Here is a 24,683-nt window from a genome sequence, read left to right as displayed (position 1 = left end):
CATAGTTTTGGGGTGAAAGTTGAAATATTTAAGGCGAATCTGATAGTGAACTTCTTCACTCAAGAGGGTGGTGAGAGTGTGGAATGAGCTGCCAGCGGAAGTGGTGGAGGCGGGTTCAATTGTGACATTCAAGTGAAGTTTGGACAAGTACATGGTGGGAAGGGTTTGGACATTTCTGTACGTTGATAATAAGTTCACTTAGAACTTCGATTTGACTTTGGATGTAGTCCCACGGAGGGTTGATGAGACTAGGCAAAAGATCAGTTCAGCAATGGCTAGATGGGCTGAAGGGCCAGTTCCTGTGCTGTAGTGCTCTATGACTATGATTAACCCCACCCAGAATAGTGTGAGTTTATTACCAGATGCACAAGCCATACATGCACAGAAGAAAAGAAAAGCTTGCAGCAGCATCACAGACAGGTGAAGTGACACAAGTAAGGTGGAGGGGAAAGGCTGTGGGGTTGAGGAACGATGAAAGTTTTCCGTACCTCTGTGGTGAGCCACAGACAGTAAAAGATGATTGTGTTCCTGCTGCAGGTCTCCCACCGCCGGCTGGCTGCCCACACCTGCGGCCTCTTCGTCGAAACAGAAGGGGTTTTCTTTGAGAAACGCTTTGCGAAGATTCTGCCAATTCTTGAAGCTGAGATAAACCCTGAGAGATTCCAAAATGTGAGTCCAGTGGGCTGTTATATTACTCTCTGCACTATGTGACATTGCCGTGTCTGATTGTGTGGTTACGTCTTTGTGCAGTCTCAGGTAGGATTCTGAATCAAGTTTATATCACTGAGATGCCAAGAAATTTGTTGCTTTGTGGCAGCAGTACAGTGCTATATTTTTTATGCTATACATATTATAAATTACAATAAGAAGTATTTAAAAAATTAAATAGAAGTAGTGCAAAAAGAAAAGAAAAATACTGAAATGTTGAGTGTGGGTCTTCAGGCTCCTGTGCCTCCTCACTGATGGTAGCAGTGAGAAGAGGGCATGTCCCGGGTGGTGGGGGTCCTTAATGATGGATGCCACCTTTCTGAGGTGACGTCCAGACTGCATTTGCTACCTGGGTGCTCTGTGGCCTGAAGTCTGCTGATTTTCAGGATCGATAAATTTTTTTAAACATCTTAAAACAATGTTGCTTACTGAAGCTCCCATGACTGTGGATTTCAGCTATAGTAGTTCCAAACAGGGACATTTGATGATTCGCATCAAAGCTGCACGCAGAGTCGCCACATTCTGGCACCATCTTGCTAGGCTTCGGAGGCTACGTGCGGAGGGGTGGCGATTGCAGGAGAGGCCAGAGGGCTGAGGGCTTCTGTTGTTTGGAGGTTGCAGTGGACAGTGTTACGGCAGGGTTGCTCTGAGTGGTATGGCTGATAGAGCAGTGGCCTCAACGTAAATGTGGCTTGGATTCAATCCTGTCCTTTGACACTGTCTGTGTAGAGTTTGCACCTTATTCCTGTAGCTGTATAGATGTTTCCTAAGCGCCCTGTTTGCCCCTCACACCCACAAACTAGTGGACTGGTAGGTTAACCTTGGGTGACCTGGATTTAATTGCCATCGCTATCTGTAAGCAGTTTGTACACTCTCACCGTGATCGCGTGGCTTCCCTCCAGGTACTCTGGTTCCCTGCCACATTCCAAATACGTACAGGTTAGTAGGTTAATTGGTCGAAAGCTGTAATGCTTTATTGCACTGCAGCGAAGAACATATATAGAGTAGGCAGACAGCATCTTTTTCCCACAGTTGAACTGTCCAATACCAGGGGGTATGTATTTAAGGTGGGAGGGGGGTAATATCAAAGGAGATATGAGGAGCAAGTTTTTTTACATAGAGTTGTTTAGATGGGCACATGAATGTGTGAAATAGAAGGATATGGACGTCGTGCAGACAGAAGAGTATAACTGTGGGCTGAAGGGTCTGTCCCTGTGATAATAAACCTGAGTCTGGTTATGTCCTGCACTACTGTGGCTTCTTTTGGATTTCCTTTGACTGTTCTTCTGTTCAGATCCAGGAGGAGAGTGAAGAGAAGGCCACTGACCATTTGCTCTTTAGCCTCCTGACGCTGGCGGTCAAAATGGTTAAGGAATGCAGCTTCGTGCAGCTGCAGAAACCAAGAACATTGCTCATCAGCATCTGGGGTAAGTTCAAGTTCCTGGGTGTCAGCATCTCTGGGATCTATCCTGGGGCCAACATACTGATGCAATTACAAGAACACACATCAGCAGCTTTATTTCATTATAGAAAAAAGACATGGAGGACCAGGAGATCAGTGCTGAGTGCTAGGGGGTTTAGCAGTTAAGGAGGAGGAAGTGTTGGGTCTCCTAATGAGTATTAAGATGGATACATCTCCAGGGCCGGGCAAGAGTTCTGGGGCCTTGACCGGTATCTTTGTGTCCTCTCTTGGTACAGTCGAGGTCACTAAGGACTGGCGAGTGGCTAATGTTGTATCTCTGTTTAAGAAGGGAACAAAGGAAAACACTGGAAACTATAGAAACTATAGACTGGTGAGTCTCACGTCAGTCGTGGGGAAATTGCTGAAGAAAATTCTTAGGAATAGCTAATTAGGGAGAGCCAGCATGACGTTGTGCAGGGCAGGTCGTGTCTTACCAACTTTATTGAGATTTTTGACAAGGTGACGAGAGAGGCTGATGAGGGTAGGACAGTGGGTGTTGTCTGCATGGATTTTAGTAAGGCATTTGACAAAGTCCCTCATGGGAGACTAATCTAGAAGGTTAGGATGCATGGGGTCCACAGCAAATTGACTGTTTGGATTCAGAACTGGCTTGCAGGTAGAAGACAGGGTAGACTATTTGCTGGATCATATCTATACAGGCTGTGTTTTGCATCATGGCCCCAGAGGAACATTGTTTTGTTCAACTGTACATGTGAATGGCTGAATATACTTGATGTGGAAGAGTTGAACTTATTGTACTAGGGCACAGGTTTAATGTGACAGGAAAGAGTTTAAAAATCGGGGGGGGGCGCGGGGGGTGTACATTTTTTACAGAGAGAGGTTGTGATCTGCAGCTTACTGCCAGAGAAGATGCAGGAATCAGATACAGCCACTATGTTTAAAACACACTTACATAGACACTTAAATAGGCAAGGATGTGGGCAAATGAAACCAGTGTCGATGGAGAGGAAGGTTAGCTCCCGAACATGTCGGGCCGAATGGCCTTTTTCTGTACTATACGACTCTGTGACTCAGAGGGCAATAGATGTTTCGATACCATGGCATACGGTGTTAGAACGGGAAAGTGACCCTGAGGTAAGCACATGGCTGTGATCTTATTTAAGTTTCAAGATTGTTTAATGACATTTCCAGTACACAAGTGTAAAGGAGAATGAAGTAATTATTACTCTGGATCTGATGCAGCACAAAAAGAAACTCAGTAAGATAAAGAACACAATAATAATAAAAACACAATAAATATAAATACATAAGATAGCTTATATATATAGATTGACTGTATGTCCATAAAGTGACGCTAGGCACAGGAGTGTCTGTACATAAGGTGACGGACAGGAAATGATAAAGTAGTGGTGGGTGGGTTAGTGGCTGGAGGTATTGATCAGCCTCACTGCTTTGAGTCTGGTGGTCCTGGAGTGGATGATACATAGCCTCCTCCCTGGTGGGAGTGGGAATAACAGTCCATGAGCAGGGTGGGTGAGATCCTTCATGATGTTATTGGCCCTTTTCCAGCATCTTTCTATATTTGCACTTGGTGGCGGGTAGGTGAGTGCTGGTGATACATTGACAGTTTTGACTACCCATTGAAGAGCCTTCCTGTCTGCCACAGTGCAGTTTCCATACCAGTCATTGAATTGAATTCAATTCAATTCAGTTGACTATATTACTTACATCCTCATGTACATAAGGAGTAAAAATATTTAGAAACATAGAAAACCTACAGCACAATACAGGCACTTCAGCCCACAAAGCTGTGCCGAACATGTCCTTAACTTAGAAATTACCCAGGGTTACCCATAGCCCTCTATTTTTCTAAGCTACACATAATTATCTAGGAGTCTCTCAAAAGACCCTATCGTATCCGCCTCCACCACCATCACCGGCAGCCCATTCCACGCACTCACCAATCTGCATAAAAAAACTTACCCCTGATATCCCCTCTAAGCACCTTAAAACTGTGCCCTCTTGTGCTAGCCATTTCAGCCCTGGGAAAAAGCCTACCCACACGATCAATGCCTCTCATCATCTTATACACCTCTATCAGGTCACCTCTATCAGGTCACCTCTCATCCTCCGTCACTCCAAGGAGAAAAGGCCGAGTTCCATCAACCTATTCTCATAAGGCATGCTCCCCAATCCAGGCAACATCCTTGTAAATCTCCTCTGCACCCTTTCTATGGTTTCCACATCCTTCCTGTAGTGAGGCAACCAGAACTGAGCACAGTACTCCAAATGGGGTCTGACCAGGGTCCTGTACAGCTGCAACATTACCTGTCGGCTCTTAAACTCAATCCCACGATTGATGAAGGCCAATGCACTGTATGCCTTCTTAACCGCAGAGTCAACCTGCTCAGCAGCTTTGAGTGTCCTATGGACTCGGACCCCAAGATCCCTCTGATCCTCCACACTGCCAAGAGTGTTACCATTAATGCTATATTCTGCCATCATACTTGACCTACTAAAATGAACAACCTCACACTTACCTGGGTTGTACTTCATCTGCCACTTCTCAGCCCAGTTTTGCATCCTATCAATGCCTCGCTGTAACCTCTGACAGCCCTCCACACTATCCACAACACCCCCAACCTTTGTGTGATCAGCAAATTTACTAACCCATCCCTCCAGTTCCTCATCCAGGTCATTTATAAAAATCACAAAGAGTAGGGGTCCCAGAACAGATCCCTGAGGCACACCACTGGTGACCGACCTCCATGCAGAATATGACCCGTCTACAACACTCTTTGCCTTCTGTGGGCAAGCCAGTTCTGGATCCACAAAGCAATGTCCCCTTGGATCCCATGCCTCCGTACTTTCTCAATAAGTCTTACATGGGGTACCTTATCAAGTGCCTTGCTAAAATCCATATACACTACATCTACTACGTGTGGGCACGTCCCCAAATGGTTAAGACATTCGACTAACGATCTGAAGGTCGTGAGTTCGAGCCCCAGCCGAGGTAGCATGTTGTGTCTTTGAGCAAGGCACTTAATCACACAGTGCTCTGCGACGACATTGGTGCCAAGCTGTATGGGTCCTAATGCCCTTCCCTTGGAAAACATCAGTATCGTGGAGAGGGGAGACTTGCAGCATGGGCATCTGCTGGTCTTCCATACAACCTTGCCCAGGCCTGCGTCCTGGAGAGTGAAGACTTTCCAGGCACAGATCCATGGTCTCGCAAAACTAATGGATGCTTTTATTATTACATCTACTGCTCTACCTCCATCAATGTGTTTAGTCACATCCTCAAAAAATTCAATCAGGCTCGTAAGGCACGACCTGCCTTTGTCAAAGCCATGCTGAGTATTCCTAACCATATTATGCCTCTCCAAATGTTCATAAACCCTGCCTCTCAGGATCTTCTCCATCAGCTTACCAACCACTGAAGTAAGACTCACTGGTCTATCATCTCCTGGGCTATCTCTACTCCCTTTCTTGAATAAGGGAACAACATCCACAACCTTCCAATCCTCCAGAACCTCTCCTCTCCCCATTGATGATGCAAAGATCATCGCCAGAGGCTCAGCAATTTCCTCCTTCACCTCCCACAGTGGCCTGGGGTACATCTTGTCCAGTCCTGGTGACTTATCCAGCTTGATGCTTTCCAAAAGCTCCAGCACATCCCCTTTCTTAATGTCTATATGCTCACGCTTTTCAATCCATTGTAATTCATCCCTACAACCACCAAGATCCTTTTCCGTAGTGAATACTGAAGCAAAGTACTCATTAAGTACCTCTGCTATCTCCTCCGGTTCCATACACACTTTTCCACTGTCACACTTGATTGGTCCTATTCTCTCATGTCTTATCCTCTTGCTCTTCACCTTTATGTTACGTCTCTGTCTAAATGTGCAATGTGCAATTTATAGTAATTTGTAGTAAATAGTACATAGAACAGGACAGTCATAACATAGAAATACAATTGTATCAGCATAAATGAATCAGTCTGATGGCCTGGTAGAAGAAGCTGTCCCGGAGCCTGTTGGTCCTAGCTTTTATGCTACAGGACCGTTTCCCACATGGTAGCAATTGGAAAAGATTGTGGTTAGGGTGACTGGGGTCTCCAATGATCCTTCAGGCCCTTTTTACACACCTGTCTTTGTAAATATCCTGAATATAGGAAGTTCACATCTACAGATGCACTGGGCTGTCCGCACCACTCTCTGCAGAGTCCTGCGATTGAGGGAGGTACAGTTCCCATACCAGGCAGTGATGCAGCCAGTCAGGATGCTCTCAATTGTGCCCCTGTAGAAAGTCCTTAGGATCTGGGGACTCTTCAAACTTCTTCAACTGTCTGAGGTGAAAGAGGTGCTGTTGTGCCTTGTTCACCACACAGCCGGTACGTACAGACCACGTGAGATCCTTGGTGCTGTGTATGCCGAGGAACTTTAAGCTGTTCACCATCTCAAACCCGGATCCATTGATGTCAATAGGGGTTAGCCCATCTCCATTCCTCCTGTAGTCCGCATCCATCTCCTGTGTTTTTGCGACATTGAGGGAGAGATTGTTTTCTTGACAGCACTGTGTCAGGATAATGACTTCTTCCCTGTAGGCTGCCTCATTATTATTTGAGATTTGGCCAATCAGCGTAGTATTGTCAGCAAATTTAGTTAGTAGAGGCAGTGTGTTAGGATGTCCTCAAATATGCATCTTTGGAAGGATGTGAGTAAAGTGGGTCAGTAGAGAGGAGGCCTGTCTGTGTGATGGAAAAGGGTCATTGGTGGAGCTGTCACTGAATTTGAACCTGGTTCTGATACTCTGTCCGCAGGTCACATTGAAGCTCACCTGTGGCACGCACACTCCTGGGTCTGGCTCACTGCAACCCAACTCTTTGGAATGCTCTTCGCTGCTGTCCAGCCTGAAGACCTGGTAGCCATGTGGGAGACCGGCAAATCCCTAGTCACTGGGAAGAACATATTGCAGACACCAGCAGCACAGTTCTTGTGGAAAGAGCTCAAGGTCAAGGTAATGAAATGCTGAGGAAGACCTGATGCCTGGCAGAATGGTGTAACGTATCAGCTCTTTGTACAGAGAGGAGAGGGCTTTACGACCAGTGTCAGCATAACTAGCAGGGGGAAAGTAGCAGGCTGTGACTTGAGCTGGAAAAGGAGAGGGTGAGACAGAGGTCCTTAAAATCGCACTTGTGTATTGAATGAATGGACATTGAGGAGGGTTTTGAATGACAGGGGATCCCATTGAAACCTATTGAATATTGAAATACATAGATCGAATGGATGCGGAGAGGACTTTTTAGTGGTGGGAGAGTCTAAGACCAGAGGGCGCAGCTTCAGAATTGAAAGACAACCCTTTAGAAGAGAGATGTAGCAGTGTGGGGTGTTGTTCACACAGTTCTATGCAGATTGAGTTTAAATTTGAACCCTCCATTTGTCACACTCCTCTCTGCCATTCTCTTCAGCCATCTATAAATTTGCTGATGATACAACCATTGTTGGTAGAATCTCAGATGAAGATGAGAGGGCATACAGGTACGAGATATACCAGCTAGCTGAGTGATATCACAGCAACAACCTTACACTCAACGTCAGTAAGACGAAAGAGCTGATTGTGGACTTCAGGAAGGGTAAGGCGAAGGAACACATACCAATCCTCATAGAGGGATCAGAAGTGGAGAGAGTGAGCAATTTTAAGTTTCTGGGTGTCAAAGATCTCTGAGGATGTAACCTGGTCCCAACATATCGATGCAGCTATAAAGAAGGAAGGACAGCTGCTATATTTTATTAGGAGATTGAGGAGGTTTGGTTTGTCACCTAAAACACTCAAACTTCTGCAGATGTACCGTGGAAAGCTTTCTGACAGGCTGCATCGCTGTCCGGTATGGTGGTGGGGGAGCTACTGCACAGGACCAAAAGAAGCTACGGAAAGTTGTAAAATTAGTCAGCTCCATCTTGGGTACTAACCTCCATAGTAGCCAAGACATCTTCAAGGAGCAGTGCCTCAGAAAAGTGGTGTCCATCATTATTGACCCCCCCATCACCCAGGATATGCCCTCTTCTCATTGTTACAGTCAGGTAGGAGATACAGAAGCCTGAAGGCACACACTCAGTGATTCAGGAACGGCTTCTCCCCCTCTGTGGAAGACACTCAGTGTGCCAGAGGTCCCTGAGTGTCAGAGAGCAGGAGTGAGTGCCATTGTTATTGCAAATGAAAAAAATGCTTGGCAGACTCAAAGATCTTCAGGTGGATAACTCACCTGGGCCAGATGGACTACATTCCAGAGTCCTGAGAGAGGTTGCTGAAAAGATAACTGATGTATTGGTCATGATCTTTCAAGAATCGCTTGATTCTGGCATGGTCCCAGAGAGCTGGAAGATTGCAAATGTCAATCCACTCTTTCAGAAGGGAGGAAGGCAAAAGAAAGGAAATTATAGGCCAGTTAACCTAACCTCAGTAGTTGGGAAAGTGTTGGAGTCTATTATTAAGGATGAGGTTTCGAGGTACTTGGAGACTAATGATAAGATAAGTCAAAGTCAGCATGGTTTCTGTAAAGAGAAATCTTTGCTTGACAAATCTGTTAGAATTCTTTGAGGAAGTAACAAGCAGGGTGGACAAAGGAGAGGCAGTGGATGTCATTTACTTGGATTTACAGAAGGCGTTTGATAAGATGCCACATGAGGCTGCTCAACAAAATAAAATGCTACTGCGTTACTGGAAGGATACTGGCATGGATGGAGGGATGGCTGACAGGTCATTCCTGGCAGGGAGCGGGAATAAAAGGATTCTTTTCTGGTTGGCTGCCGGCGAAGTAACAAGGAAGGAAGTAACAAGCAGAGTGGACAAGGGAGAGGCAGTGGATGTCATTTACTTAAATTTTCAGAAGGCATTTGATAAGGTGCCACACATGAGGCTGTTTAACAGGGTAAAATCCTGTGGCGTTACAGGAAAGACACTGGCATGATAGCGGAAACACGAGGAATTCTGCAGATGCTGGAAATTCAAGCAACACACATCAAGGTTGCTGGTGAACGCAGCAGGCCAGGCAGCATCTCTAGGAAGAGGTACAGTGGACGTTTCGGGCCGAGAACATTTGTCAGGACTAACTGAAAGAAGAGAGAGTAAGAGATTTGAAAGTGGGAGGAGGAGGGGGAGATCCAAAATGATAGGAGAAGACAGAAGGGGGAGGGATGGAGCCAAGAGGTGGACAATTGATTGGCAAAAGGGATGTGAGAGGATCAAACTTCCGCTAATGCCCCACCTCCCCCTCTTACCCCATCTGTTATTTATTTATATACACACATTCTTTCTCTCTCTCTCTCTCCTTTTTCTCCCTCTGTCCCTCTGACTATACCCCTTGCCCATCCTCTGGGTTCCCCCCCTTTCTTTCTCTCTGGGCCTCCTGTCCCTTGATCCTCTCGTATCCCCTTTGCCAATCACCTGTCCAGCTCTTGTCTCCATCCCTCCCCCTCCTGTCTTTTCCTATCATTTCGGATCTCCCCCTCCCCCTCCTACTTTCAAATCTCTTACTAACTCTTCCTTCAGTTCGTCCTGACGAAGGGTCTCGGCCTGAAACGTCAACTGTACCTCTTCCTAGAGATGCTGCCTGGCCTGCTGCGTTCACCAGCAACTTTGATGTGTGTGGCATGAATAGCGGAATGGCTGACAAGCAGGAGGAGGGAGATGGAATAAAAGGGGCCTTTTCTGGTTGGCTGCCGGTGACTAGAGGTGTTCCTCAGGGGTCAGTATTGGGACCGCTGCTTTTCATATTATTTGTCAGGGACTTAGATCATGGAATTGATGGCTTTGTGGCAAAGTTTACAGATGATACGAAGATAGGTGAAGGGGTAGGTAGTGCTGAGGAAGCAAAGCGATTGCAGGAAGAGGAATTTTTTTAGCCGCAGAGTAGTAAATCTGGAATTTTCTGCCACAGACTGCGGTGGAGGTCAAGTCCGTGGGTATATTTAAGGTAGAAGTTGATCGTTTCCTGATCTGTCAGGGCATCAAAGGATATGGTGAGAAGGCAGGTGTATGGGGTTGAGTGGGATCCGGGATCAGCCATGATAGACTGGCAAGCAGACTCAGTGGGATGAAAGGCTTAATTCTGTTGCTATGTCTTATGGTCTCTGGCATCCAATTCCTAAATGGTCATTGAACCCATGAACACTACCTCACTTTCTTTTATATTATTTCAATTTCTGTTTTTGCATTATTTTAATTTATCTATTCAATATACATACTATAATACTTAATATAATTGATTTACCGTTTTTTCTACATTATCATGTATTGCGCTGTACTGCTGCCAGTAAGTTAACCAATTTCACGACATGTGATGGTGATATTAAACCTGATTCTGATTCCTCGTACGTATATGTTGCAGGTCAAGGACTTGGCTTTGGCCTTCTGTCACCAGCTGCAATCGAAGTTCCTCGATCAGGAGATGGGTGATCAGGTAGGATTCAAGTTTGTTTAATGTCTTTTCCAAAACACAGGTGTAAAGGGGTCAAAATAATTGTTACTCCAGATTTCATGCTGTACAAAAAAGAAACACAATAAGATAAAGAACACAATAATTTAAAAAACACAATAAATATAAATACATAAGATAGCTTATATACATAGATTGACTGTATGTCCATAAAGTGACGCTAGGCACAGGAGTGTCTATATGTGAGGTGACTGACAGAAAATGATAAAAGTAGTGGTGATTGAGGGTGTGGAGAGGAGGGTTAGTGGCTGGAGGTGTTGATTATTTTTACTGCTTGGGGAAGTAACTCTTCCTGAGTCTGGTGGTCTTGGTGTGAATGCTACGTAAGCTCCCCCCTGATGAGAGTGGGACAAACAGTCCATGAGCAGGGTGGGTGGGATCCTTCATGATGTTACTGGCCCTTTTCCGGAACCTGTCTGTATCTACTGTGTGGACTGGATGGTGAGTAGGCTGGTGCCAGTGATGGTGGGTAAGCTGGTGCCAGTGATGCATTGGGCAGTTTTGACTACCCGTGGTAGAGGGAGCTGAGTTGTTGATCTCACACAGAGCAGCAGCGGGGCTCGGCTGCCATCAGTCTGTACGTGGCCTCTGTGTGACCACCAGAGGAGATACTGACAAATGAGCCTATTGTATTAGCTCAGAGTCATCTTCAAACATTATTTGTCTTAAACTTTACTACCTAAAGTGTAGTCACCACTCCAGAGGGAAACAGGGTGAGAAATACTGTTGAGGATCTCTACCACCCATCCCACAATCTCCTTGACCCACTACCTTCGGGAAGGAGGTACAGGTACTTATTATTTTGTATTTTTATTATTATTACTTTGTTTTTTTTTCTTTTTTTGCATTTTTCACAGTTTGTTGTCTTTTGCACATTGGTTGATTGTTCACCTCTGTCATGTATGGTCATTCATTCTATTGTGTTTCTGCATTTACTCTGAATACCCGCAAGAAAATAAATCTCAGGCTTTTACAGTATATGGTGACATTTATGTAGTTTGATAATAAATTAACTTTGAAGAGCATCAGGACTAGGTCTGCCAGACTGGGGAACAGCTTCTTCCCTCAGGCTGTGAGACTAATGAATACTCTGCCACCACCGAGGTCTCATCCCAAGGACAGCAAGCTGTTTACTGTTTAACTGTGCTATGCACCACATGCATTTTGAATTTTTTCATTTGGTTATATATATGTTTGTGTGTGTGTGTGTGTGTCTGTGTGTGTGTGTGTGTGTGTCTGTGTGTGTGTGAGTGTGTGTGTGAGTGTGTGTGTGTCTGTGTGTGTGAGTGTGTGTGTGTCTGTGTGTGTGTGTGTGTCTGTGTGTGTGTGTGTGTGTGTGTGTGTCTGAATGTGTGAGTGTGTGTGTGTATGTGTGTGTGAGTGTGTGTGTCTGTGTGTCTGTGTGTGAGTGTGTGTGTGAGTGTCTGTGTGTGTGTGTGTCTGTGTGTGTGTATGTGTGTGTGAGTGTGTGTCTGTGTGTGTGTGAGTGTCTGTGTGTATGTGTGTGAGTGTGTGTCTGTGTGTGTCTGTGTGTGTGTGTGTGTGTGAGTGTGTGTGTGTGTGTGTGTAGTAAGATGACAACAAACTTGAACTTGAGGTGGCAAAGGAATGGAAAATGGAATTTAACTCAGGCATGTCAAAGTGGAATTTATTGTCACATGCACAACAATATTCTATACAGGTGCCATACAAAACTTGCAGCAACATCACAAGCATGTAGTATTGTTATTGGTTAAGGGTGAAAAGTGAAATATTGAGGGGGAACTTCTCCACTCAGAGGGTGGTGAGAGTGTGGAACGAGCTGCCAGCAGGAGTGCTGGACGTGGGTTGAATTTCAACATTTGAGAGAAATTTGGATAAGTACATGGATGGGAGGTGTTTGGAGGGCTATGGCCCAGGTGCAGGTCGATGGGACTAGGTAGGACTTTTACACAGAGAGTGGTGGATACGTGGAACACCCTGCCAGAATGGTATATTCAGGATATTTAAGAGAATCTTAGGCACATGGGTAAAAGAAAAATGGAGGACTACGGGGGGAGGGCAGGGTTAGATTGATCTTGGAGTCGGTTAAAGGGTTGGCACAACATCGTGGTCCAATGGGCCTGTGCTGTGATGTAATGTCCCATGTTCTGTTGGTCCAGGCTTTAGTTTTGAAAAAGCCTCTGCATTGATGTTGATGTGCCTGGAGAGTGCTTCAGTCCACCTGAACACCAGCGGGATGACGGTGTTGGCAGTTTAGACATGTTGGTTTGTGTTGGATTAACTTGCTTGCAAATCACCATAAAGGATTAAGTACTATTAGTTCGTGCTGGAGGTTGATGCTTTCTCGATTGGTCAGTGTGTCGGAGGTTATGGTGAGAAGGCAGGAGCCTGGAACACTACAATGCAGGAATAGGTCCTTCAGCCCACAGTGTTGCACCAAATCAGTTTAATTAGTAATCAAACGGCCAACTAAACTAATCCCTCTGCCTACACGGTGTCCATATCCTTCCATTCCCTCACATTCATCTCTTAAAGTATTAATGTATCGGCCTCTACCACCACCTCAGAAAGCACAGTCCACGTATCCACCACTCTCTGTGTAGAAAACTTGTCCCTCAAATCTCCTTTGAAATTACCCCCTCTCAAGTTAAATGCAAGCCCTCTGGTATTAGACATTTCAACCCTGGGAAAAAGGTATGTCTGTCTATCTATGTCTCTCATAATCTTCGGGGTGGGGATATGTCTCTACAAAAGGAGGTGTTGAGTGCTCCTTCCCGCTGCCAGCCTGCAGGTCACCCTTGGACAAGGTGTAGCACCTGCTTCTGCCTGCGAGCAGGGTCACATGAAGCCATGGGAGCAGGTGGTGGATGGTTGTATGAGCAGCTCATGCATATCACAAGTCCTGGTTATGTGACCACTAACCCCAGGCAGACAGTCTCTGAAGAGTATTGATAATGATTGGGGTCACTGGTCTTGTAAAGACACTGACCAGAAGAAGGTGATGGCAAACCACTTCTGTAGAAAAATTTGCCAAGAGCAATGATGGTCATGGGACCATGATCACCTATGTCGTATGACATGGCATATAACGAACCCCTCAGCCCCTGCCACTGCAGAGAAAACAACCCAAGTTTGTCCAATTTCTCATTATTGTACATGCCCTCTAATCCAGGCAGCATCCTGGTAAATATCTTCTGCATGCTCTCCAAAGCTTTGACATCTTTCCTGTAATGGGCGACCAGAGCTGTCTGCAGTTCTCCAGGTGCAGATGCAGGAGAATGGGTTTGAGACGGATACTAAATCAGTCATGATGGAATGGCAGAGCAGAATCGCTGGGCCGAATGGCCTAATTGTGCTCCTACGTTGTAGGTCTTATGATCTTATTTCATGAAATCGGGTGTTCTTCTGTTAAACAGGTTGTAAAGAATTTGTTATTCGTGACAAAACTCATCTACCTGTTGGGCCCAGTTGGCCAGGATGCTGCGGATGAGGAGAAGGAAAGTGAGAAAGAGCTTGGAGCAGAGGATAGTGAGGAACTGAGGGCTGAACGTGGAACTGTTGACAGTGTTGGCATGTCTGAAAACAAGAAGGCAGACCTGACGTGGCTGATACGGAAACTCTGCATCATCGCCAAGAGAGAAGCAGCCAACAGCCCGAAGCACCCTCTGAAGGTATGTTCCTTCACGAGCACCAGCTTACCTTCTCAAAGGAACCTTGAACCTTGGTTAAACACACAAAACTGCAGCAGCACATCAGGACCATGTAGGTGCATAATAATGTCACTGCCAATCTGTGTAATATCCACTACTACTAACCTTTCATCCCTTGTTTATCAGAAATCCATCCACTCCTCCCTTAGATACGTTAACCATGTGGTCACGGGAAGAATGTGCTAACTCTCTACAGGCAGTGGAAATTGAATCCCTATTACTGGCTCTGTAAACCGCTATGCTAACGGCTACACTACCGTGCACTCAAGTGTCAGCAGAATGCCCTCCCCTTGTTCCCATCAGCTCTCCCCAGATTTTACCCCTCATCTACACACCAAGGGAAATTTACAGTTGACCAATTAATCTACCCACCCACACATCTTTGCTATGTGGGAGGTAAGAGGAGGACCTGGCAGAACACCACACGGTTTCAGCGATTCCACACGGGCAGCACCTGAGGTCACAATCGAACCTGGGTCTCCGGCTCTGAGAGGCAGAGACTGTACTCACTGCACCATCGTATTGTCTGGCTCTGAGAGGCAGAGACTGTACTCACTGCACCATCGCATTGTCTGGCTCTGAGAGGCAGAGACTGTACTCACTGCACCATCGTATTGTCTGGCTCTGAGAGGCAGAGACTGTACTCACTACACCATCGTATTGTCTGGCTCTGAGAGGCAGAGACTGTACTCACTGCACCATCGTATTGTCTGGCTCTGAGAGGCAGAGACTGTACTCACTGCACCATCGCATTGTCTGGCTCTGAGAGGCAGAGACTGTACTCACTACACCATCGTATTGTCTGGCTCTGAGAGGCAGAGACTGTACTCACTGCACCATCGCATTGTCTGGCTCTGAGAGGCAGAGACTGTACTCACTGCACCATCGCATTGTCTGGCTCTGAGAGGCAGAGACTGTACTCACTGCACCATCGCATTGTCTGGCTCTGAGAGGCAGAGACTGTACTCACTACACCATCGTATTGTCTGGCTCTGAGAGACAGAGACTGTACTCACTACACCATCGTATTGTCTGGCTCTGAGAGGCAGAGACTGTACTCACTGCACCATCGTATTGTCTGGCTCTGAGAGGCAGAGACTGTACTCACTACACCATCGTATTGTCTGGCTCTGAGAGACAGAGACTGTACTCACTGCACCATCGTATTGTCTGGCTCTGAGAGGCAGAGACTGTACTCACTGCACCATCGCATTGTCTGGCTCTGAGAGGCAGAGACTGTACTCACTACGCTCTGCCTTTAAAGTATCTTTCTAATTGTCTTCTTTCCGATGTTTTCTCTCCAGCGGACCTGCATCTTTAAGTTCCTTGGGGCGATCGCTATGGATCTAGGAGTGGAACGAGTGAAGCCTTTCCTGTCGATGATTATCACACCACTTTACAGGGAATTAAACAGTACATACGCAGAACAAGGTAATCTTGTCAGTTAATTATGAGTTGAATTTTGTTCTTTCTGTAATGACATCAGTTGCAAATGATGGATACCTCAAAAAGGCGACATCCATCCTTAAGGACATGTCCTCTTCTCATTGCTACCATCAGGGAAGGGGTAGAGGAGCCTGAAGGTACTCAATGTTTATTTATTTATTTCATATTGTAATTTATAGATTTTTATTATGTATTCCAATGTACCGCTGCCACAAGACAACAAATTTCACGACATATACCAGTGATATTAAACTTGATTCTAGTTCTGGTTCTGATTGCTCAGTGCTTTGCAGAGTTCCCTGCTGCCCTGTTTGTCGGTACGAGGAGAGATGGAATCACCTTGGTGATACCTGCAAATCGGAAAATGCTCACTGAATGTTCACCTGCCCTGTCTGTGTGATGCCTCTGAAACCGTCTCATCTCTCCTCTCCCTCCGACTGCCTTACAATCTAATTCCTTTTTGAGAATTTAAGATAACTAACTTACCCCTGCTGGGACATAGGCGCCAGAGTCCTCTGTCCTGGGCCAGTCTTTCGCTTCTGACTGAAGATCCTTCCTCTCCCAGGGAAGACATCTCTGGGTTTTTATGGAATGGGGTTGCTGGCCCCATGCCCAACCCTCGTCCTTCCACAGCCGTGCTCGGGACTGTCCATGGCAGAGTTAATGAAGGATAGGGATTAACTTTATTTGTCATATGTACATTGAAACATCGAGCAGACAGTGAAATGTGTCATTTACGTCTGTTCAAATCAGTAAGGACTGTGCTGGGCAGCCAACACGTGGCACTATGCTACAAAACCCAAAACCGCATGCTCATGCCCACAACTCACTAACACTATCTCACTCGTGGTTAAAACCAGAGCACCCAGAGGGACGTTGTGTGGTCATGAGTGTGGAGAATGTACAAATCCTTACAGGCAGTGGCAGGAATTGAACCCCAATTCCTGGAATGAGGAAGCAGAAGCGAGGCGAGCGGGCAGGAGTCCATACCAGGGAAAAAGCAAGCCCTAGCCAGCCAGCTCTCCCGTCCATTCTGCTCTCCAATGGACATTAAACTACATCCGACTCCAACAAAATACTCGGCGGGAGTACAGAAACGGACGGAATCCCAGACGCTGCCATTCAGCTGTTTATTTATGTAACAGTTTTTCCCCCAGGCCACCGGACTACCAACCTACTGCCCTCCGCTGTGCCTATTGTCTTGTTTATTATTTATTGTAATTCCTGCACTGTTCCATGTACTTTATGCAGTCCTGGGTAGGTCTGTAGTCTAGTGTAGTTTTTGTGTTGTTTTACGTAGCTCAGCATAGTTTTTGTATTGTTTCATGTAGCACCATGGTCCTGAAAAATGTCTCGTTTTTACTGTGTACCGTACCAGCAGTTATGGTCGAGATGTCAATAAAAAGTGACTTGACTTGCCTTGACAATCTTAGAGGCAGCTTTGTAATGCGATTGCTCTAAGCACTATGCTACCATATGCCCGAACAACAAGCTCCCAGATTTGGACCCAATTGGCCAGTGTTCAACTACAGGGGCTCCACAGGTTACAGCTAACCTGATGTAAACAAAAGCTTGTATGTAAATTCTTCCAGACATTTTAAATGCATTTTTAAGATGGTGGTAATAATAATAAAGTTATCTATGGTGTTCGTTAATGCCTGGGGAGTGTATATATTCAATTAGTTCAGCGTAATATACTGAAACGTAATATTGAAGATTGTTTAAGATTCAAGATTGTTTAATATTATTTCCTGTACACAAGTATGAAGGAGAATGAAATAATTGTTTCTTTGGATCGAATGCAGCACAAAAAAAACAGTAAGATAAAGACACAACGATAATAAAAAACACGTAACAATATAAATACGTAAGATAGCTTATATACATTGATTGTACGTCCATAAAGTGATGGGAATATCTGTACATAGGGTGACTGATGGGAAATAATAAAATTGTGGTGGAGGTGTTGATCAGACTTACTGCTGGGGGAAAGTAACTGTTTTTGAGTCTGTTTTGGTGGTCCTTGTGTGAATGTTGTATTACACGATATATGTTAACGGTCTGGAAGAGGGGGCCGAGTGTAGTATATCTAAGTTTGCTGATTACTAAGTTGTGTTAGTTTTTTTTGTGCAACTGGATGTCCTTGCGCTGCCTGTGTGTGGACTGTTGGTACCGTGGTTAGTGCCTTGTCCCGAGAGGAGCTCTGTTTCACTTGGCTGTATTCATGGGTGTTCACGTATGGTTGAATGACAATTAAATGTGCAGGTGTACAGGGATACCTAATAAACTGGGCACTGAGTGTATGTTTCCTTTCAGACCCAACACTGAGGAACCTCTCCCAGGAGATCATTGAGATGCTGAAGAGACTGGTTGGTCTGGAAACCTTCTCCATGAATTTTGCTGCTGTGCAGAGACAGAGCAGTCAGAAACGAGCTCTGAGGAAACAGCAGAGAGCTGTGCAGGTGAGGAGATCCCTCCCCCTTTACTGATTTGGATGATGCAATTGATGGCTTTGTTGCAAAGTTTGCAGGCGAAATGAAGATAGGTGAAGGGGCAGGTACAAGAAGGACTTAGACAGATTAAGAGAATGGGCAAAGAAATGGCAGATGGAATACAGTGTCAGGAAGTGTATGGTCATGCACTTTGGTAGAAGAAATGAAAGGGTTGAGTATTTTTTAAATGGAGAGAAAATACAAAATACTGAGGCACAAGGAGATTTTAGGATTCCCAAAAGGCTAATTTTCAGGTTGAGTCTGTGGTGAGGAAGGCAAATGCAATGTTAACGTTCACTTCAAGAGGACTAGAATATAAAAGCAAAGATGTAATGTTGAAACTTTGTAAAGCACTGCTGAGGCATCAGTTGGAGTATTGTGAAAAGGTTTGGGCCCATTAACTTAGAAAAGATATGCTGACACTGGAGAGGGTTCATGGGAAGTTCACAAAAATGATTCCAGGATTGAATAGCTTGTCATAGTCATTCTTTATTGATCCCGGCGGAAATTGGTTTTCGTTACAGTTGCACCATAAATAGTTAAATAGTAATATGTAAATTATGCCAGGAAATAGGTCCATGACCAGCCTATTGGCTCAGGGTGTCTGACCCTCCAAGGGAGGAGCTGTAAAGTTTGATGGCCACAGGCAGGAATGACTTCCCATGACGCTCTGTGTTGCATCTCGGTGGAATGAGTCTCTGGCTGAATGTACTCCTGTGCCCAACCAGTACATTATGTAGTGGATGGGAGACATTGTCCAGGATGGCATGCAACTTGGACAGCATCCTCTTTTCAGACACCACCGTCAGAGAGTCCAGTTCCATTCCCACAACATCACTGGCCTTACGAATGAGTTTGTTGATTCTGTTGGCGTCTGCTACCCTCAGCCTGCTGCCCCAGCACACAACAGCAAACATGATCGCACTAGCCACCACAGACTTGTAGAACATCCTCAGCATTGTCCGGCAGATGTTAAAGGACCTCAGTCTCCTCAGGAAATAGAGATGGCTCTGACCCGTCTGGTAGACAGCCTCAGTGTTCTTTGACCAGTCCAGTTTATTGTCAATTCGTACCCCCAGGTATTTGTAATCCTTCACCATGTCCACACTGATCCCCTGGATGGAAACAGGGGTCACCGGTACCTTAGCTCTCCTCAGGTCTACCACTAGCTCCTTAGTCTTTTTCACATTAAGCTACAGATAATTCTGCTCACACCATGTGACAAAGTTTCCTACCGTAGCCCTGTACTCAGCTTCATCTCCCTTGCTGATGCATCCAACTATGGCAGAGTCATCTGAAAACTTCTGAAGATGACAAGACTCTGTGCAGTAGTTGAAGAACATTTGATGGCTCTGGGGCTATATTCACTGGAATTCAGAAGAATGAGGGGTAACGACATTGAATGGTGAAAGGCCTTGATAGAGTGTATGTGGAGAGGATTTTTTCCTAAGACCATAAAACCATAAGACAAATGAGCAGAAGTCGGCTATTCGGCCCATCGAGTCTGCTCCGCCATTTTATCATGAGCTAATCCATTCTCCCATTTAGTCCCACTCCCCCGCCTTCTCACCATAACCTTTGATGCCCTGGCTACTCAGATACCTATCAATCTCTGCCTTAAATACACCCAATGACTTGGCCTCCACTGCCGCCCGTGGCAACAAGTTCCATAGATTCACCACCCTCTGACTAAAAAAATTTCTTCACATCTCTGTTCTGAATGGGGGCCCTTCAATCCTATGGTGGGAGAGTCTAAGACCAGAGGACAGGGCTGCAGAATAGAGGGGTGTCCTTTTAGAACAGAGTTGTGGAGAAATTTCTTTAGGCAGAAAGTGATGAACCTGTGTAATACTTTGCCACCGGCAGCTGTGAAGGTCAAGTCTTTATGTATATTTAAGGCAGAGGTTGATAAATTCTTGATTGGTCGGGGCATGAAGGGATACCAGAAGAAGGCAGGAGTTTGGGGCTGGCAGTAAATTGGGGCAGCCATGATGAAATGATAGAGCAGACTCGATGGGCCGAATGGCCTCATTCTGCTCCAATGTCTTATTGCCTTCACACTAAACCTCAGTCCTCCATCTCCCCCCCCCCCCACACACACACACACACACGCAGCAATTTACGGTGGCCAGTTAACCCCTCAGCTAGCATGTTTTTGGGATGTAGGATGAAACTGGAAACGCAGACTCCACATGTTGCCCGAAAGAGAGAAAGTACAAAAAGGCCCGCCTTCTTTCGGGTCCACATTTAGCACAACTTCCCCATTGTTACGAACATATTTAAGTTCATTCCGTGTTCTTTCTGATTCAGCAGGATGAGGTATTTGCAAACAAAGGAGGAACTGCACATGTGTTAAAGGCGACAGGAAATCACTTTTTTTTTAAGAGTTGTATAAATCACATGGTATAGAAAGAAATGATTGATGAGATTATAGTACAGAAAATAAAGTAATACCATCATCTGCTTAATGAGCTGATCTACAGAATGCAAATCCAACAAACTTCCACGCAGTCTCCACCTCCCTCCGTCTCCCTTTATATCTCTCTCTCCTTTTCTCCATCTCCAACTCTTACCTCAAGTCTGACCCAGAGAAGATTCCCAATTTTCACAAAGAAATTGCCCCTTTGTATACTTTTCCTAACCCCTTACACTAGAACTTTCCCATGATCTCACGTTTCCGAGACAAATATGGATTCATTATGATCTAATCTTGAGGCTGTAGACTTGACAACTTTTACTTTCTCAAAACATTCCCACTTTTAGCTATTTTGCCTCACAAACTTCCATTTTATTTTGGCATAAACCAAGGGGGAGTCAAATTTAACTCTTTCCTTACACTTGTCCCTCTGGGTTTGGTTTCTGTTGTGGCCTTGGTAAGAGTAAAGATTGTTTAATGTCAGTTCTGTGTTTCCGGCCCTTTACACAGCTTGGTTAAGGGCAGCGATGAAGGTCCTCCACATCAGTAGTTGCCTCTTGGTTTTCATACTGTCGGTCGTGCTGCAAGCCCCAGGTGGATACTCAGGAATACCGTCGCACTCAGATGTAGAAGGATTCCTCATTGCCATTTTGTAACAGTTTTGTTTGACCAGTCAGGGTTGTTAGCCCTGAGCTGAATCTGGAGGGCCAGTGGACCACTCTTAGTCTGACCTCTACCCTTTGACCTCTTGGCATGGGTGACCCTACCAAGGGACAAAGCATCAAGCCCTGACTCCAGCCAACACAGCTCCCTGTGTCACTGAGGCACGTAAGCCTGCAAAGCAGGACAAGGTTGTGATCCCCCTGGAGGGCATGACCAGTGGGCAAGAGTAAAAGAGAACCAAATAATTGTTACTCCAGATCTGATGCAGCTCCAAAGACACAGTAAGATAAAGACACACTAATAATAAAGCACACAATAAATATAAATACATAAGATAGTTTATATATATATTGATTGTATATCCAGAAAGTGACACTAGGCACAGTGTGTCTGTACATGAAATGACTGACAGGAAATTGATAAAGTAGTGGTGGATGGGGGTGTGGTGGGGTGGGTTAGTGGCTGGAGGTGTTGATCAGCCGTGCTGCTTTGGGACAGTAACTATTTTTGAGTCTGATGGTCCTGGCATAGATGCAATATAGCCTTCTCCTTGATGGGAGTGGGACCAACAGTCCATGAGCAGGGTGGGTGGGATCCTTCCTGATGTTACTGGCCCCTTTTCTGTCCCCTTTCTCTATATTTGCACTTCATGGAGGGTAACCTGGTGGTAGTGATGCGTTAGACAGTTTTGACGACCCGTTGTAGAGTCTGCCGCAGTGTAACCTGTGTATGTGTTAGAGTGATGTGTATTAACCCCTTTCTGTTTTGATTCGAGCAGACTGTCGCAAACCCAGATATCGCCGCGAGGAAGAAACTGAAAAGGCACAAAAACAAAATTCAGGCAAGAAAGAGAAAGATTGAACTCCTTCGACCCAATTTCAAGGCAAAGAAAGCCAGGAGTGGCAGCTTGAAGGACTTGGCGATGGTGGAGTAAAGTGGACGGAGGGAAACTGGGTTTTTGCAAATCATTTCCAGACCAAGACTTTGTGATAGAAACTGAAATGTGGTTTCTAATTTACTCTGTCACCTTCCATGGTGTATTTGTAACTGGGCTCCAGGAGTATTTAACAAGAGGTACAGTTTAATGTACAGTTTATCCAGTAAAGTCTATCAATAAAGGTGTTTTACAGAAAAATCTAGTTGATACAGATGGATGGGCTATTTTTCCTGAGTTAAGGATGCAGTAATAGAGTGGCATAGAAAGTATTTGTTTACCGAATCGAAAAACAAAATATGGACTGTTTATTCCCCTCCACAGATGCTGCCTGACCTGCTGAGTTCCTCCAGCATTTTGTGTGTGTTGCAAAGATCAGTCCACCTGGGAACCTGTACCAGTACAAGGCAGTGATCTTACCTCTGCATTGTGTCTGTTTTGGACCCAGTGTCCGATATCGCTCATAGATAAGATGCATGACATGAGCTTCTGTTATAGAAAATAGACCAGTACAGTACGGGAACAGGCCCTCTGCCCACAGGGTTATGTAATCAAATGGCCAACTAATCTCTTCTGCCTACACAATGTCCATATCCTTGCATTTTCCTCACATTCACGTATCTATATAAACAGCTGTTAAAAGTCCCTAATACATCTGCCTCTACCACCACCCCAAGCAGTGCATTCCAGGTACCCACCACTCTCCGTGTAAAAAACACTTGCTCCTCAATTTGGAATTTCCCCCCTGAATACATCACGGACAACAATGAGCCTTTTCCTGGGATGAGATGCCTCTTAATTCTTCATCAGAAAGATTCATTATCGAAGAATCACCTCTCTTGCAAAATATTTAACCAATTAAGGAACGTTCACTATTAAAAATGAATAACCACAGAAGTACCTCCATGTTGTTGGATCTCTAGTGTATGATGTCATTCACCTTGTTTCTCCTGAATGTTCACTACATTCATAGCACATAGACCATTTCAGCACAGTTCAGGCCCTTTAGCCCAATTTTGTACCAACCTTTTAATCTACTCCAAGATCAATGTAACACTTCCTTCCTATGTCGCCCTCAATTTCCTTTCCATTATTCTTTCTTTCACATGCCTACCTACAAGTGTTTTAATGTCCCTACCTCTATCTGTGTGTAAAGAAAAATCTTGCCTCTTGATATCCCTCCTGTACGTTCCTCCAATCAGCTTAAAATTACATCCCCTCATATTAGCCATTTCCAGCCTATGAAAAAGTGTCCAGCTGTTGACTTGATCTATGCCTCTTATCATCTTGTATCCCTCTCTAAAGTCTCCCCTCATCTCATCTTGTTCCAAAGAGAAAAGCCCTGCTCCCTCAATCTGTCCTGTCTCTGAGCCAGGCAGTTTCATGGTAAATCTCCTCTGAACCCTTTCTAAAGATTCCACATCCTTCCTATAATGACGCAACCAGAACTGAACACAATACTCCAAGGGTGGTCTACAGAGCTGCAACATTACCTCGAGGCTCTTGGGCTCATTTTCCTGACTAATGAAGGCTAACACACCGTGTACTGTGAGGAAAGATTCAGCAAGCAAGAGCTGTGGGGGGGGGGGGGGGGAGTGTTAGATTGATCTTGGAATAGGTTGAGAGGTCAGCACAACATTACTTCAGCCAGAGAGTGGTGAATCTGTGGAATTTGTTGCCGCAGGCCGAGTCACTGGGTATATTTAAGGCAGCAGTTGATAGATTTTAGACTAGTCAGGGCATGAAGGGATGCAGGGAGAAGGCAGGAGATTGGGGCTGAGATGGAAATGAATCAGCCATGATGAAATGACGGAGCAGACTCGATGGGCCAAAGGACCTCATTCTACTCCTGTTTCTTATGGTCTAACATGGTAGACGATAGGCCTGTGCTGTGCAATAATGTTCAATGTATCTCACACCTGACGACTGAGAAGCAGCTACACTCCGTATGAAGACGGTGAATTTGACTCAGTGTCATCCTGTAAACAGTGCAAATGGCTAAATAATGTTGCATCTCCAGCTGAACATCGTGGGTCCTCCATAATAAAGAATGGCTTTTAACCCAAATCTAAAACCAGCACCATTACTTTAGGGGCTAAATATTGCAAAGATTAATCAGCACATGATGACATTGGCTGTGATCAGGGTCCCACCGTAACAGTAACGTTTGCTTTTTGAAAACGTTTATTGGAAGATTCTGAAAACCTTGCATGTGTAACCAGGACTTTGGAATTTTGAAATATCTCAGACAGCACTTGGGATTCAAGTCCAGGAGACAAAGGTTGCAACAGAGGATCATTAAAGGAAGATTGGGCAGGCAAACAATTCAGTCCTCATGGAACCTAACCGATCTTGCAGGGTGAATCTGGTGCTTAACAAATTAAATGCCAAAGATTAATTAAACATCTATAA

At 45.2% G+C, this 24,683-nt stretch overlaps 1 protein-coding gene across 1 annotated transcript in view; it reads left to right on the top strand.

Moving 5' to 3' along the window:
• Positions 1–23,840, top strand: part of utp20 (UTP20 small subunit processome component) — a 183,231-nt gene extending 159,391 nt beyond the window's left edge. Inside the window, exons 55-62 of the mRNA XM_072267366.1 lie at positions 538–669; positions 2,003–2,135; positions 6,954–7,150; positions 10,521–10,592; positions 14,027–14,281; positions 15,625–15,751; positions 18,083–18,228; positions 22,116–23,840. Of these exons, the coding sequence (XP_072123467.1) occupies positions 538–669; positions 2,003–2,135; positions 6,954–7,150; positions 10,521–10,592; positions 14,027–14,281; positions 15,625–15,751; positions 18,083–18,228; positions 22,116–22,271 (1,218 nt within the window). The 3' untranslated portion in view covers positions 22,272–23,840. The remainder of the gene's footprint in view (positions 1–537; positions 670–2,002; positions 2,136–6,953; positions 7,151–10,520; positions 10,593–14,026; positions 14,282–15,624; positions 15,752–18,082; positions 18,229–22,115) is intronic.
• Positions 23,841–24,683: the final 843 nt, after the last annotated feature.

The sequence above is a fragment of the Mobula birostris genome, chromosome 9, assembly GCF_030028105.1.
Source record: "Mobula birostris isolate sMobBir1 chromosome 9, sMobBir1.hap1, whole genome shotgun sequence".
Lineage (NCBI taxonomy): Eukaryota > Metazoa > Chordata > Chondrichthyes > Myliobatiformes > Myliobatidae > Mobula > Mobula birostris.
The sequence above is the reverse complement of the archived record's forward strand: the minus strand, read 5'-3'. Positions and strand labels throughout refer to the sequence as shown.